The sequence below is a fragment of the Alligator mississippiensis genome, chromosome 16 (genome assembly GCF_030867095.1).
Source record: "Alligator mississippiensis isolate rAllMis1 chromosome 16, rAllMis1, whole genome shotgun sequence".
Taxonomy (NCBI): Eukaryota; Metazoa; Chordata; order Crocodylia; family Alligatoridae; genus Alligator; species Alligator mississippiensis.
The window spans coordinates 32,862,912-32,878,827 of NC_081839.1; the positions used below are offsets into that span (position 1 = coordinate 32,862,912).

At 61.3% G+C, this 15,916-nt stretch overlaps 1 protein-coding gene across 1 annotated transcript; it reads right to left on the minus strand.

Moving 5' to 3' along the window:
* Positions 1–1,120: 1,120 nt before the first annotated feature.
* Positions 1,121–15,688, minus strand: LOC102575715 (G protein-activated inward rectifier potassium channel 4). The gene is made up of 5 exons (XM_014594823.2): positions 12,355–15,688; positions 11,844–12,097; positions 6,052–6,329; positions 4,510–5,755; positions 1,121–2,271 (listed from the first exon to the last, which is right to left on the minus strand). The coding sequence occupies exons 3-5, from the start codon at positions 6,265–6,267 to the stop codon at positions 1,904–1,906; spliced, it is 1,830 nt and encodes a 609-aa protein (XP_014450309.2). The 5' UTR covers positions 6,268–6,329; positions 11,844–12,097; positions 12,355–15,688; the 3' UTR covers positions 1,121–1,903.
* Positions 15,689–15,916: the final 228 nt, after the last annotated feature.

Below are 15,916 nucleotides of genomic sequence, written 5' to 3' on the forward strand. Positions count from 1 at the left end.
CCCCGCTCCGCGTCTGCCAGGGATGCAGGAGATGCAGAGTTGTTCTGGACGTCCAGCTGCACTTACAAGGCTCCTAGCATGCAAGGACAGCAAATATCCCTGCTAATACATGCAGCGGCTGCGTCTCCCTCACATTTTGGCAGGACGCTTGCCAGTCTTGGGCTATGTAATCATCCAGCTTTCCTCCTCGCCTTCCCCATGGTCGGATGCTGTCCTCAGGTGCCTGCATTTTCCTCCGTGAACGTTCCTTAAACCAATGCAGGAGATGTAAACCCATGCACCACGCAAGTCTCCTGCTCTAGCCTGGCAGACAGACCTCACATGGGAGTGAAGCTGCCCCCACCCAGCAAACTCAGCCCAAAGGCTTTAGGTGTGAGCTGCTTGCAGGCTGGAAGCCGTCCTCTGCTGTTCCTCCATGTCAGATTGCTTCATTCGGTTCGAGCGCCAGCTCTGCCATCAAACAGGGTGAAGGGAAAAGGAAAAACCTGCTCCCTCTATAAGCAGTAGGACAAGCGCTGAGTGCGTTCCCAGGGCCGGGAGAGGTGCCAGGTGGGAGTGCAGACGTTTGGGTTATTTGTACAAGGCTGCAGAACAGACCCAGCAACTGTGTGAGCTTCCCCCACCCTGTCACTGCCCCATCCTCCTCCTCTGCACCATCCAGCAGGGCCAGGCTCTCACAGCAGCTCTGGTCTGGCTCTCTCCAGCTGACCCACAGACTGCAAGGTTGCACTGCACAGCTGAGGGACCTTCTCACCACCCGTGCCATGACATTTACCATGGTTGAAAACCCAGTATCCAGCAATCATCAGCTTCACTTGACCCTCTGCATTTCTAGAGGCCCAGTTAAAATGGGATTGGCTGCTGCAATGGATGTGGCATATGCCATGGCTGCCGTTACCTCCGGCAGGGGCGTTTGCCATAGCCTCATGCAGCTGTTGGGCCAGAGAAACGCCAGGCCTGGCAGGCAGAGAGGCAATGCATCCCCAGTCCTGCTGACATCAGTGGTGCAGCAGACGGCACCTCTGCAAACCAGGTTTCGATTTTTAACAACGCCCTAACCAGATATTTGCCTGCCAGAGGCGATACACACACACACGTGCATGCATGCAAAATGCTGGTGTCCATTTTTTAAGGGGCTTTAATCACCTGCTGGCTGGTAGGAGGCTTGGTTTCCTGGTGTCCTTATTACAAAAGCAGAACATTGCAAAAATAATTCATCTGAGTTGCAGCCGGGACTGCGTGTGGGAGCTGGGGGTGACGGAGGACAGGGGCAGGACCGACTACAGGGGCAGGGCCAGGGGCACCTGACACAGAGAGAGTGAGTTCCATATGGCACTGTCAGCACGAGACACTTCCACAGGAGTGCCCGGGCCGGGGCCAGGGGTACCAGCGCCAGGCACCCGCAGTATGCAAAGGGCATGGCCTGAACCGAGGGTGAAACGTCCGAAAGGGACAGAGATGAACTAGCAGCTGTGGAGCGCAGTTCCCCTGGCTGCAGCCTTCCCTGGGGCACCTCGAGCTGCAATAGCCCTGGCATTGCACCAGCCTCCGAGCTGGGAGCCCAGGGCATTTTGCATGGGCAGCAGAGGCCAGAGGGCATGGCATTACCCTCCCGGGCGCCAGGGAGTTTCCTCCACTGCAAGTCAGTGACTGAGAAATGCCATGAACCAACCTTTCGGAGCCCCAAGGCTCCCACTCCACTGGCTCCCCACGGCCTGCTGCCCATGCCACACACAAGGACCTCTCCAGCCCAGAGTGAGCGGCCTCTGGGTGAAGGGTTTGGGGCACCTCATGGCTGGGCAGCAGCCCGCCTTCCCTGGCCCACCCCCACGCTCAGGGGGATGCAAAGCAGCAGGTTCCTTCCTGCTGGGGCCCCTCCTGCCGTGCCATGTTGGGGTGCAGCTCAGACACCGATGTCCTGGGCTTGCAGCTCGGAGCTCCTCTCTTCCATGATGTTGGGGATGTTGAGCCTGGCCAGGACATCCTCGCTGGGCCCCTCCCCTGGCAGGTCCTCGATGAGCTCGGTGGAAACGCAGGGCTGCAACATGTGGTCCCAGTAGAGGCTCAGGGTGGAGCGGTCCTGGTGCTCCATCTCCCTCATTTCATACATCTCCTTGGCACTGACCACTGGGGTCTGCACCTCAAAGGTCTTCTCGAAGCGGCTGTAGTCAACACGGAAAGCCCCCTTCTCCAGGGACATGCAGGGCTCGAATCGGTATCCCCAGAGGATCTCGTCCTCCACGTATGAGGTCCGGGCTTGACATGTCATCCCTGCGGGGGGAAGGAAGCAGGTGCAGTCAGGACCATGAACCAGATGCAACGTGATGCCCGGAGAAAGGACGCAGCCTTCCTGCCTCAGGGCATAGGACGGCCTCTACCTGGGGTCAGGAGGACGCTTCCTTGGGGACAGGATGTATCATCCCTGGATGCTGCCACAGACAGAGGCTGGGTATGTGGGATAGTCTGGACACTCCTGTCCAACCTGGTCTGCATCAGAGCACTAGGTCTGGTGGGGAAAGGGGGCTGGAGCACAAGCTGAGCCCTGCACCACTGAGGCCTATGGATTTGCAATGATACCCACAGGAGCCCCTCTACGATTAGACCTGCACAGACAAAACTGTCTGGGCACCTAGACCTAAAGCGAGACTGGCCCGTGGGCTGACACGCACGCAGCAGGCGACCTCCACCCACGCTGGCTCCAGCTGTGGGGACCAGGAGGAACCCAACCCTCGTCTGCTCTCTCTGTGGTTGCAGGAGAACAGGACCCACTCTCACCCCAAAAGCGATGCACGCTGGGGTTGCGGTCAGACTCCAGTGGCCCGACAGCATCTGCAGCATCCCTCGCATCTGCAGTCATCTTCCCATACGTGTCACCATGACAAAAGGCAAGAGTGGCCCCGGGGACCAGCCTTTAGGGAACAACCCAGTGCTGGATGCAGCGGCATGCTGGGCGCACATCCCTTCCCTACTGCTTTGCTACCAGATTTTCAGTGGGCTCATCTCCCCTTGCAGAGCGTCCCTGCTCAAGGACACTCCTCCCCAAGGCCATCACACCCGACTCTTGCAGGGTTTTGCCCTCAGGATGGGTTGCCCTGTGCTGAAAAGCAGCACAACTCTTCCAGCCCTGTCCTCCCAGGGAGGGGATACCCCACCGTCCTCATGCAGGGTTGCCAGCTCCGTCACCAGCTCCTCGCACAAGCTGGGCAGGAGATGCAAGGCGGCCACAGTCCTTTTCCATCCTTTTTTCTGACTGTGGAAGCCTGAGACAAGTGACCAGCAGGGGGAACCCAAAGTGGCCGCCTTGCCCAGAGCTCCCGGGCGCTGCTGGATGGTGCCGCTGGGCCACGAGTCCAGCCCTGCACCGAGGCAGGAGGTGGAGACGGGACGGGGGCTGCACAGAACTAGGGGAGAAGAGAGGCGGGTCAAGAACACCACCCACCTGCATAGGGAAAAGGATGCTTTAAGGCCCACAATGACCAGGGGAGGGACATGCCCTGTGCTGTCATCCCTCCACACCCCCACAATCACCGTGTCCCTACACCTGCATTTGAGAAGGGAGAGCCAGGGAAGGCGAGGCCTCGAGGGATACAGGCCTTTCACATGCACAGAGCTGCCTGGGGGAACTGCTGGTAATGGGAAGAGAGCTGCGCCCACCTGCAAGTGCCATGGACCCCATGGACTTGCTTGCTCTTTGCCCAGGAGCAGATGCATCCCAGAAGGGCCCGTGCGTGTTTCCAGCACACACCTCTCCCTTCGGAGGATGCTGGACATGTGCTTTGCTCCCTGTGCTGTGAGGCCGCCCAGGCTCTGCGTAGCTGCTTGTGCCAGGAGCTGCCTGGCCGGCTGGTTCCCGAGCTCTTTCAGACACTCAGTCTGCAGATCATGACAGCACGTTTCCCCAGTCTTGTGGGTTTTGCAGGGATTAAGAGCCATGCCAGGAGGGCAGAAGGGGCCATGGCATTCCCCGCTGCACGGCAATGGGTGCACAGGGCTTCTTGCCCGCGGTTCCTGCCTCCTGCTGCCCTCGGGCAGGCCTGCGGGCTGACTCCTCACCTCGCGTGGTGCCAGGTGCCATGGATGGGCCTTCCCCGATCCCTGCCACCCCTGCCTTGCTGAGCAAGAGGCTGACAGGTCAGGCCACTAGGCTCCCGATCCTCATTAGCTCCCAGCTCTTCCTCTCCAAAGCATCTCGCCAGCCCCCGCGGCATGACTGCACAGCAGGCAGGGGCATGGATTCTCCCTCCATGGGCTGCCCCACCAGGCCCAGAGAAGTTGAGGGACGGATTAGAATACCCATTTTTCAGATTGGGTAAATTGAGGCATGAAGGGATAAAGTGACTTGCCAGGGAAACAGGTTGGGGGCTCTAGTGAAGCCAGCACTTCCTCTCCTCCAGCAGCTGTTACCCAGCAGTCTGGGAATTCACCTGGGTGTAACATGTGCAGCCTGCGGCTCCAGGAGAGGGAACACCATCCTACCCGCTGGGCCCCATTCACCCCCAAAGCACTCACCCGTGGCTTCCACAATGCCCTCGAGGATCACGATGATTTCGAACTGTTCCCTCTTGAGCGACTCGGCTGACATGTCCCAGAAGGGGCTGTGGTCATTGATGATGTGGCAGATGATCTGCGGCTCGACCAGGAAGAGCCTGTCCTCACCCGTGTCGTAGCCCAGGTTCAGCTCCGACTGCTCCAGCGGGATGAACTCCCCTTCCTTGGTCTGCCTGGACTTGATCAGCTTGGCCCGGATCTTGGCGTCCACCATGTGGCTGTCCCGGAGGTCCCCGATGCGGAACATGAGGCAGAGCTTCTCGTCCCGATGGGAGATGACGCACTGCTTGCTGAAGATTAAGGTCTGGGCACGCTTCTTGGGCCGGGAGATCTTGACAAACATGCAGCCCACCATGAGGGCGTCGATCATGGACCCGATGATGGACTGGATCATCAGCAGAATGACCCCCTCGGCACAATTGGCCGTCACCATCCGGGAGCCGTAGCCGATGGTCCTCTGACTTTCCACAGAGAAAAGTAAGGCAGAGAGGAAACTGTCCACGTTCTCGATGCAAGCCTTCCACTCGGGGTCTCCTATGTGGTTGACGTCGTCTCTGACCCAGACGTCGAAGAAATAGATGATGCCGAAGACCAGCCAGGTGATGATGTAGCACATCATGAAGACGAAGAGGAACCAGCGGTACTTGAGGTCCACGATGGTGGTGAAGATGTCCGACAGGAACCTCTTCTTCTCCTGGATGCGGCCCAGGTTCACCTGGCACTTGCCCACCTTGGTCACGTAGCGCTGCCGCTGCTGCTTGTTGGACAAGCTGAACTGGCGGTCGTCGTCGATGAGCTTGCAGCGCCGGCTCTGGGACTTGTCTGAAGTGGTGATGGAGACGATGCTGCGGGTGGGCGTTTTGCTGCGCGTCGTGTTGGGGATGTTGGGCGCGCTGAGGGCATGCCGGGGGTACCACCGGGTGTTGATGTCCCGGAGCAGGGGCTGCGGCTCGTTGCGGGATGCCCGCCGGTATCTGGGCAGGTCCTCCGTGTTGATGGAGACGCTGGGGCGGTGCTTGGCGGGCGCAGCCGCCTCTGTGCCCATCGGCTCCATCGTGCTGAGCCTCCTTTGTGCAACGGAGCGGTCCTTGGGGCTGCAGGGCAGGGGCAGGAAGTGGGACGACAGGGCACTTCTCCTGGTGGCGGTGGGGTCCGGCAGCAGCTGGGTTTCTTCTGACAGCCCCGTGGGAACGACCATCACTTCAGGCTATGGGGGAGATGAGAACCAGTCAGCTGGATTGCAGCCCTCACCAGGTCAGGGCACCGCCAGCAAAACCCAAAGAAGCAGGCTCCTGCGTCTAGCTGAACCAGCAGCAGGGAGGCCAAATGGAGATGCTCCTCCACCCCATGCCCTGACTCTGGGGCCGATGCCCTGGCAGCACGTCCCCACCCTGCCCGGAGCCACCTGGACTCACCAGGGTGGCTATGGGAAGCAGGGCAGGAGCAGGGTCCAGTGGGCCAGGACGCCATGCCCACCCCCTAACACGAGGCCGGCGGCCCTACCTTCTGCGGGAAGGTGCCGTAGCGGCTGGTGTCGGTCGGGGGCCGGGGCAGGTAGGCCAGCATGTGCTTGGCCGTAGGCATCTGTGCCGGGGGGATGGATTTCCGGCGGCTCCGGGACTCCTCGTACGTCAGCCGGCAGCTGCCCACGTCGTTGTGCACGCAGAGGCCGTCGTCCTGCCGCAGCTCCATGTTGCTGCTGGTGACGGGCAGCACCATGGCTGAGCCGGGTGGGCAGGTGGGCCTAGCCCAGCGCTTTGCACCTTCGCCAGGGAGGAATCCTGCCCGGGGAAACACAAAGAGGAGGCTTAGGTTAGCTGGGGGACTCCCTGATAAAGGCACCTTGCCATCCGTGGGGCCGGGCTCCTTCTGCCAGGCTGGGGAGCCAGTCAAGGTCCTTCACCAGCCTCCAGTCTGGCCTGCAAGGATGTTTGGCTGAAGGCAGCTCAGTCCGTGAGACTGACCGGCACTGTCTGCTCACAGGGGCCATGCTGCCTGCATAGGCACACGTCGTTTAAAGCCCCTGGACCCATATGCAGAGCTACCGGGGAGCTCAGGCTTCATCTCTAATGCCAGGTAGCCCCGGTCACTATAACTGCCACATGCTTCATCAATCCCACAGCACCTACCACCCCGCACAGCTCCTGCGGGAGATGGTTGTCTCTGCATTATACACGGGGACCTGAGGCACAGAGAAAGCAAGCAACTTGCCCAAGGTCACTGGGGGAGTCTGTGGCAGAGCTGGGTCCTAGTCCCAAGCACTTAAGCCAGCCCCTAACACTTGGAGACCTCAAAGGGGAGGATTTTCTTTGGGGGTGCACAGCATCTAACACAAGCCAGGCACTTTTAAGACCTAACACTCATCACAGCTATAATCTCATGCCTGACTGCTGCAGAGACACCAGTTTCTGCCGGCCAGGACGGACAGCCCTGGGGTGGACTCTCCTGCTGTTAAGGTGCAAAACAGCCAGCACCGCTATTTGCCCTGAAGATCACAGCAGAACGGGGTGGCACTTACTCGGTTTGGGGCTGGGCCTGCGTGGACATTTGTGCACCCACCTCCCATGCCATGCTCCAGTAACACTGCAGAGCATCTACATCGGGACGCGGTGGGAGGAAGCCAAGGCCTGGCTGAGCTGCAGGATTTTTCATTAGCACGGCAGCAGCACCCTGTGCCGGATCCAGATGCAATCTGGGCCGAGGGCAGGGTGGGATTAGCACAGCCAGACGCAAATCCCTGAAAATGAGTCCGGGCAGCTCATCGCTTCCTGCGATTGCTTTGGCAGAGGGGGAAGGAAACCAAAGGGACAGGCCAGCTGCAAAGGTCTTGCACCAAGCCGCTGGGCTATGTAGGAGACAGCTCCATGGATGGAGAGCAGCACCAGGCCCTTCACCCGTCTCGTGATGCCAAGAGAGCCTCAGCGCTTTGTCTCGGGAGGGCTCACCACACTGCAGGTGTCACAATGCATATCTTCATAGAAAGGGAAGTTGGATGCGGCCCAAAACACTACTTAGAAATGCAAACACCGCTGGAGGCGTCTCCGCGGGCTGGCAGGATCCTCAGCCATGCACCGTAGCTGCTGCGTCTCCCCAGATCTCCCCTCCACCTGGGGCCGGGTGCTCCAGCCTGGATGCCTGCCAGCCACAGAAGCCTCTTTGTCAGAACCGGTTTCCAGAACAAGTGTCAACATGGATCGGCGCGGCTTGTGGTCTGGCACCGCAGCTCCCTGCCCCCGCCGGCGAGGCCCATGTCCGGCCCCTGGCCCCGCAGTCGTGACACCCCATCAGGCAGGGAAACATCACAGTCCCCTCATGCCAGGGGGACTTCAGGAGGGAGGGAAGGGAGTCATGGCTTGCAGGTGGTGTTCGGTACCTCCACAGAGCGCTGCGGTCCCTGCCAGAGCTACGTGGCCATAGCTGAGGCTTCACGTGGGCGTTAGCAGCTGGGACTGCAAGCACCTTTCCCACGACTGGGGTCCTGGCCCATGACCCAGTGACCGTGAGATGATGGGGCAGCTACCGTGGATCAGCTGGCAAGCGGTCAATCCCCATCCTCTTTTAACACATGGGAAACCTTCGGCCTACGGGAGTCTCCAGCCATTGAGCAAAAAAGACTGAGCACAGCAGCACCAGTAGAGCTGCCACCCAAGTGTCTTGCTGCTGGGAGATGGCCTCTGCCCTCTCCCAGGAATGGGAAACGGGGGATAGTTTCCCCTTTAATTCACAACGTGCTGGGGTGGGTGAATGCAGGCCGCCAGGACAACATGGGGAGATGATTTTCAAGCAGGCTTTCCAACCACTGTCCCACAGCTCTGCGGTCAGGGAAGTGCCCTGACCTGACTGCGGCCCCTCCACCCATGGCTTTCGGTGAAAACTGCATTGCAAGACCCCCACGTTCCCCGCTAACCACCCCCTGCTTTGCAGTCGGCTCTGTCAGGTCGGCACCCCGGAGTGACCCCAGCACCTCCCCTCCTCTGTACCGGGTCCCCACAACTCTCGAGCAAGCCAGGTCACCCCCAGCCCCAGGGGCTCGCACTGCCGTGCTCCCACACCTCAGCACCCGGAGGCAGAGGCAAAGGGGATTGCTAGCTTTTGTTCCTGGGCTCCTCCGTGCTGCCCAACTGCATCCAAGAAAGGCAAAGAGTTAGAAAGCACAAGAGTCCCAAAGACAGGGCAGCACCGAGGGCTGGGGTGTGGGGACGCGCCTCGCCGGGGTGGCGGTCCAGCCTGCATTAAGATAATGGGGTTAAGGCTGATCGGAGCCATGGAGCTGTGTTTGGTTACACTGCCATAGCAGATGGCTAAGCCAATTACCTGCTATAATAGCCTTGCGTGGGCGGGGGACTGGAGGCAGGTCCTTCCCGTGGGCACGACCGGTCCACAGGAGGCCACTCAGCCTTCACTGGCAATGCCCGGGGCTCTGCCGACTGCCCGGAGAGTGGGAAAGGCTGCCCATCTCCGGCAGGCCTTGCCTGGCAAAGCCACCCTTCCAGCCCCTATGATAACATGTTGGTTGCTGGAAGGCGCAGGCTGGAGGCAGAGCAATGCCTCCAGCAATGCCGGGAGGCTGGATGGACAGGCGCAGAGAAAGACCCCTTCCCAGTGGGACTCGGGTGGGCATCCCATGATGAGTTACGGGCCCGATCCGGCTCCCAGAGGTGCATCAGGGCGGATAGGCCTCACAGGACTCAGTGCAGAGCCACGGGATCTCCCACCCCTCTTCTTATTAGTTGCATGAGCAACAGCTTATGGGCCATCTCCTCCTCCCGGAGACCCCTTCTCCCATCCCACGCTCAGGCACAATCATCAACTGGCCACGAGAGTGCACGAGGGAGCTGGCAGCTGTGCAAACTCACCAGTCATGCGGCACCAAGGCAGCTCGGCTTGGCTGAACCTGCCAGGGATGAGTCCGTTGTACAGGCAAGCCCAGGGCACTGGTCTGAGCTGGAGCCAGGGGCAAGTGCCACCAGGAGCACCGCTGCTGGGTAAACTGAGCCCACTCCCCTGCTTGCAAACCAGCCGGGTTCCTGGCAGCCATCACGGGAGGAACTGCAGGCAAACATGCACCAGCCTGTGGGCTGCTTGCAATGCCTGAGCTGGTGGGAGCCTGGGGATGAAGCTGTGCAACAGGGGCACTCAAATGGTGCACACTTCTCTCCCCTGAATGGAGGAGCTGAGCTTGTGTGACCCATGCGGTCTCCTGCCATTAATGGTGCTCAGCCTTCAGGACCGAAACGGTCCCTTCAAGGAGAAGCACTTGGGTGAGGTTCAATAAAAAATAAGGGAATGAGGCCCTTGAGACGGCACCCAAGCCCCTGCGGCACCTCTCCCCCATCCCGGGCTGGGGCTGATCTCAGAACGAGTGACTGGCCTTAATCAGTGCCCTGCTCCTGCCCGCAGAGACCTGGCGTGTGGCTCTCACAGGCCCATGCGGGAGGGGAGCAGACCTCCGCTCAACTGAGCTGCATCCGCAGCAGAAATGGAGGCAAAAGACAGCGCTTTCCAAAAGGGCCGAGGGGATTTAGGAACACAGGCCCTGCCACGGGGGTGTGGGAGCACTCTTGTGCAACTCCCTCTAAGCTCAGGACTTTTCTGGGGTTAGGAACTCCTTTAGCATCCCACAAAACCGGTCCTGCCACCCCACCCGGGCCCAGGTCCCTCTCCTAACCATGCGTGCTGTTCCTGCAATAGACCACACGTGTGCTGGTGGGGCACGTAGTATGCAGCTGAACACACCCGTGCGTGCACACACACACACACTCTCTCTCTCTCTCTCTCTCTCTAAGCTCAGGCCTCGTGGAAGTGGCCAGCACGGCTCTCCTCCGAGATGGCCTCCTCTCTGCAGTGCAGCTACCGACCGCCGTGCGCCAGCCCTGCACTTGCGCTGCCTCGGGAGGTGTCACTGCCAGAGTCGGCCGTGCCCAGGGTGTAACCGCTGTAGCAATGCCAGTGCCCAAGGCAGCCAGCGACCGACATAGCCTGGGCAGGACAATGGCCCTGGATGCCTTGTTCGGCCACTACCCTGCCCTGTGGCCACGGGCAAGCCCCACATCCCTTTCCAGACCTGTTTCTCCTCCCAGGCTTGGTTTAGCAAGTCCTTCAGAGCAGGGCCCGTCTTTGCAATGGGGCTCTGGTCACAGCTGGGGCATCTGGGATCCAGGGAGCAACATCTCCCCCCAAGGGCTAGCAGGGAGCTGCCTGATTAGCCTTCCCATCACTCAACCCCTGGCCTGTGGCACCAACAAAAGCCACCAACAAGACAAGGCTTGGCCCCTCCCCAAGGCAGGACCTCGGGTCTCCTTAGGAGTGTCGCACAGTATTTGTGACTGCCCCTCACCAGACACTGGCAGCGAATCGCTGCATGGGCAGCACAAGTGTGATTGGCAGGCCAAGTCCCTGGGACAATGCCTTTGCTCTGCTTTTGTGGCAGCTCCAGGCCTCCTCCATGCCAGGGCAGCCCCCTGCCAGAGAACCAGCCACGTGCAAGGACATCGCTGCCAGGGCAAGGGGCACTGGGCTGGTCTGTCCGAGATGCACATTGCTGCCCCGGGAAGAGCTGGATGGAGCCTGGCTGTGCTGGGCCCAGCAGAGCTCCCCCTTCACCTTGCTTGATGCAAAGAGAAGCAGCTCAGCTCAGCTCAGCACCCCGCACCAAGCATCGAGCACTCCCCGAGATGTCCCCTCCCCTGAGCCGGCATCACCCACCTTGTTCCTTCCACCCCGTCGGAGACCCATCTACAATGGAGATCCCAGTGGCACACCGGGGTAGGACGGGGAATCCCAGTGCCACTCAGCTGGCAACTCCCTTGCCTGCTTGGCTTGCAACATCAGGCTCAATCCCAGTGAAAGAAGTGCTCATGGTGCTGCATTTCTGGAAGTCCAGCTTGGAAAGTCAGTGCTGCCCCTGGCAGAGCGGAGCCCGCCTGCTGCATAGAGCCGTGCACCCATGCCTCCCACCACAGCGCCCGCTGCCGGGGCACAGGGGAAGCTGCGAGGCTGGCTCATGTACAGTGCCATGCGCGTCCTGGAGTGCTCCAGGTCCTCCCACCAAGGGCAGAGAAGAAGCAGCCAAAGGCTTCTTGGTTCAGCTCCGAGACACCCATCTAGGCCCAGGGACCTGCTGCCGTGCAGAGCTGCCAACTGCTCTGCTTCAGCCCCGCAGCAGAAGAGATGAACGCCAGTTTTCCTAAGAGACCGGGTCTGACCCCAGAGCCCTCTTGGGCTGACTTTGGCCAGGGGGACCCGTGCCGCGACCATGCACCATCTGCAGGCAGCCAGCACAATAACACACCTACCTCATCGTGCCCACCACGGCAGGGGCCGGGGCTGGCAGTCCGTGTGCCACGATCCCTCCCGGGGCTGCTACTGCTCCCGCCGGTGGTCCCAGCACCATCTGAAGCCTTGGTCCCGGGCTGGCGCCAGCCTAGCACTCCGGGTCCCGTCCACCACCAGGCATCTTCCCATTCATTCTGGAGGCAAATCCTCTCCTGGCCCGCATGGCTGGAGCTTATGGGAGGGCCAAGGAGCGCGGCGGCTGCCTCCAATCCTGCTGTGGGAGAAGAAGGTCACCCGTTAATCTTCCTCAATGACACGCAGAATTACCTCAAGATGATTTAATCAGGGAGGCTCGGGCAAGGGGGAGCCACGCTGCCTTGGAGATGCTGGCGCCTGCAGGGTTAATCTCCCAGTGCTTCTGCTGCAGCGGGCAGGAGGGATCTCCCTTTCCAGCTCTAGACAGAGCCCTGCTCAACCTCCCAGGAGCCGAGGAGGAGGAAGGGTGAGCCCACGGCTTGGTTAGGTACTTACCCAGGAGGCCCAAGTTTGGAGCAAATGCTCTCCTTCCCTCATCACAGGGCAGCTGCCAGCATCGCTCATGGAGGGGAAGTGACATTCCTGCCACCACCACGGGTCGTTTGGTGCAGAGACTGCTGCTGTTGCACCCGCTGCACGTGTACGATGGGTTGCAAGGAGAGAGGCAGCCAAGGAGCACTGCGGGGCATCCTCTGCAAGGAGCTGCTGGCCTGCAAATAGCACATCAGCCCAGGGGCCATGCACATGCCCATGTACACCCTGGTGTAACGTGGCCTTGCTCCCGCTCCTCCCTGTAGGTCCCACTCCCCAGACAGGGCCACGATCCTGCTGCTGCACTGGCAGCAATCGGGCTGCAATGGAGTCAATGGAAAACCCTTCCCTGCTGTGCTGTGAAGTGGAGCTGCTAGAAGCAGCCACATGCTCCCGTTAAAGCTGGTTCCCTACTGAGCAGAGGTTTAAAATAGCCCGGGTAGCCCCCAAGGTATAAATACCCGCTGAGCCGCAGCCTGTGGGGCACGCGGGCTCCAAACACAAGTGACTTTGTCTCGCTTGGGGATCCAGGGCTCAGGGACACCGAGCCTAAGGGTGGTAGATTCACCTCCCCATGACAGGCTCTCAGGAAAGGGGGCAGCTCCCCTCCTAGGTGCACGCAGCATCCCTGGGATGAGGGAGCGCAGCAGCCTCCTACGTGCGGGGTGGGAGCGCCGTGCCCCGAGGCAGCGGGGGGACGTGCGACCTCGGCCGCCCCTTCAAATTCCAACAGCCAGAAGCTCCCCTCCCCTCCAGGGGTGGCTGGGAAGCGAAGGGGTGGCCGTCTCGGTCTGGTGCCCAGGCGTCCCCCCGCCCGAACAGCCACGAGCAATGCTCGCAGGGCCTGGGGCAGGCCAGACAGGCTTGCAGCACAAAGGAGAGTGCTTGGGGTGATGGCAGAGGCTGGCCCCTTCTTCCCTTCTCCCTGGGGCTGGGCACAGGCGTGCTTTGGCGGGACCTGCAGCCTGGCAAAATGCCCTGGGCTGCTCACATAGGGCGAGACGTGCCCATTGTCTGCATCCTGGAGAGGCTGAGTCAGCCCCTGCCCGCCCCGGTGGGCCACGGCCCGGAGCCAGCCGTAGGGAGAGGAACGCCGACCTTGCAAACACCGCGCTGCCCCGGCCCCTTGCCCAGGCGGGGGGCAGGGAGACGCCGGCCTCGCTGCCAGCCGGGGCTGACGTTCCTGTGATCACAAGCGGAGCAGAACACCTTGCCCGACACGTCAGCACCGAGGTTTTGCTCGGGAGCTTCATCATCCTGCTGCCTTTGATCTGTCAGGCAGAGCGCAGGAGAAGGCAGAGCTCCCACAGCCACCCAGACCGTGCCCCGGGGACGGAGGGTGGAGGGGGGCGCAGCCAGCCTGGGCAGCCTCTCTCCTCGGGACACCCCAAGGGGACAGACCTTGGCAGCACGGCAGGAAGACAGAGCCCTTTCCCCTCCCCATTTGGCCTAAAGCTCTGCAGAGAGCACGATCCCCAGCCTCGGCTGGTCCTGGCACCATTGCACCTGCCTCGACCGAGCTGCCCCATCACTGGCTGCTCAGGCTCTCGCAGGGCTGGCGGCAAAGCTCGGCTTGGGCAATGGTGCTCATCGCTGCAATGAGGGGGTACCCTAATGATCCAGCGTGCCCCACCACCTCCAGCTATGGGGTGTGAGCCCCGCATGCCATGGATGTGGCTTCGACCACGGCCGTGCCAGCCCCCCGGCTCCCAGGAGGAGGATGCCGTAATTCGCCGGCCTTGCCCCGCAATCTCCTTCTTGATAACAAAGCGGGCAGATGAGGGAGGGATTAGGCACTAATCCCCCCCATAAAGATGAAATTCCCCAAGCCTGACATGGTGTTCCCTCTGCGTGTCTGGGCACGGAGCGACAGCTGGCCAGGCCGGGTCGCCAGGCGCCTCGGGGGCCCCCACGAGCCTTCAATGCCATGGGGTCCTCTTCCTCTCCCCACAGTGGGGTCTGCAGGGGTCGTGTCCTGGCTCTGCCATGGCTCCTTGGCCTGTTCTGCGCCTTATCTGTGTCCTGGACTCTCCATCGCTGGAAGGAGATAGCAGCTCAGCCCAGCCCATGGGGTTATCGCTGGGGGAACATATGCAAAGCACTTTCCGAGGATGCACGGGGCCACATCAGGGCTAAGTCCAGAGAGGCTGTTGCAATGGGTGACGGTTTTGGGGGTCCTGTGCCTGCCCCAGAAGCCCCCCATGCTGAGCCCCTCCTGCCGTCATGCCTGGCCCTGGCTGCAAAATGAGGGGTTTCCAGCTCAAAACGTTTGCTCCTTGGGTCTCTGGGAAGGAGGCAGGGAAGAAGGATGTCTCCCACAAGCACCAGCATCTGCTGCCCGACACAGGGGCCGTGATCTCCTCTTCTCCCCAAGCACAGCAGATACAAGCCGCTCACCATAGGCTCAGGAAGGTGCTGTCAGCACGGGGGGCACCCCTGCCTTTGCCTCCAGCATGATGGGCCCCTCCTGGGGAGAGAGGCTCGGCCAAGGATCCTTCTCCGTGCGGGCCTGGACATGACGCTGGCTGCCTTGCAAGACGGCTGCTACATCAGAGACGGATCAGGGGAGTTGGCTTGCAGATGCAAAGAGTGGCAGCTTCCCCGGTTCCTCCATCCCCCACTGGCTGTGGGCCTCGGGCCACCGCGACAGCTTCGTGGGAGTCAGGTCTCCGGTCCCTGTAGCAGCTGGCCCGGGGTGATGGAGCCACGACTGGACCACGCAGACAGCATGGGTTAATTCCCTCCTGCCCGTGAAAGGGCCGTGAGCCCCGGCAGGGGGTGGGAAAGCACCTCGTGCCACCACGGTGCCAGCGATAAGAGGGTTGTGCAGCCGGCAACCTTCCCACGGAGGCCTGAGCAAGCAGGCGGTGCTGCCCTCCATGCTGGCACTGTGGGGCCCAATGCACACCCTCCGGGTCCTGCTCCGTGGAGACGTGTTTCGGGACGAGCGATGATGCATTGAGCAGGCCTGCGAGGAGGGGCGAGTCGCAGGGGGCCAGGGGATCTGGCTCCAGCTCTCTGCCGGTTCCCTCCCCACCCAGCCCTGAGCTCCTGCAGCTGCCCGTCAGCCAGTGGCACTTTCCCTGCCAAGCCCAGCCTCTCACCTCAGGGGTCCTGAGGCCCGGGGGATTTGCGTGTTTAGTGCTTAACCCTCTTGTGTGCGGCAGGACGGGCGTCATCGGTATTGTCTTCATCTGTCAGCACCGGGGCAGCCAGGCCCTCCTCTCCCCGCAGGGCCTTTTCTCCAGCCAACACCCTCCGACGTGCGCACCTGAACAGCCTCCGTGTCATGGCCCTGCCCTGCCTTTCCCCCCGCACACAAGCCCCTTGCTTCCCCAAGTCTCCATCCCTGCTCCTCTTCCTCCCTCTTGCTCATTGCTGCAGCTCCCCTGCACTTTCCCCCTCTCCAGCACCGGCTGGGTCTCAGCTGGGCGGGCAAGGCAGGTGGGAACGCAGCTGTAACCACTACCCCTGCAAGTGCCCACCCGCGCCAGGGTACCGCCCAGCCTGCGCCGACAACCCAACT

Coding starts and splice junctions, on each gene's coding strand:
- LOC102575715 (XM_014594823.2), bottom strand. CDS start 6,267: ATGGTGCTGCCCGTCACCAGCAGCAACATGGAGCTGCGGCAGGACGAC. Junction 5,756..6,051: donor ACGGCACCTTCCCGCAGAAG/GTAGGGCCGCCG, acceptor TCTCCCCCATAG/CCTGAAGTGATGGTCGTTCC. Junction 2,272..4,509: donor GGGCATTGTGGAAGCCACGG/GTGAGTGCTTTG, acceptor TTCCCCCCGCAG/GGATGACATGTCAAGCCCGG.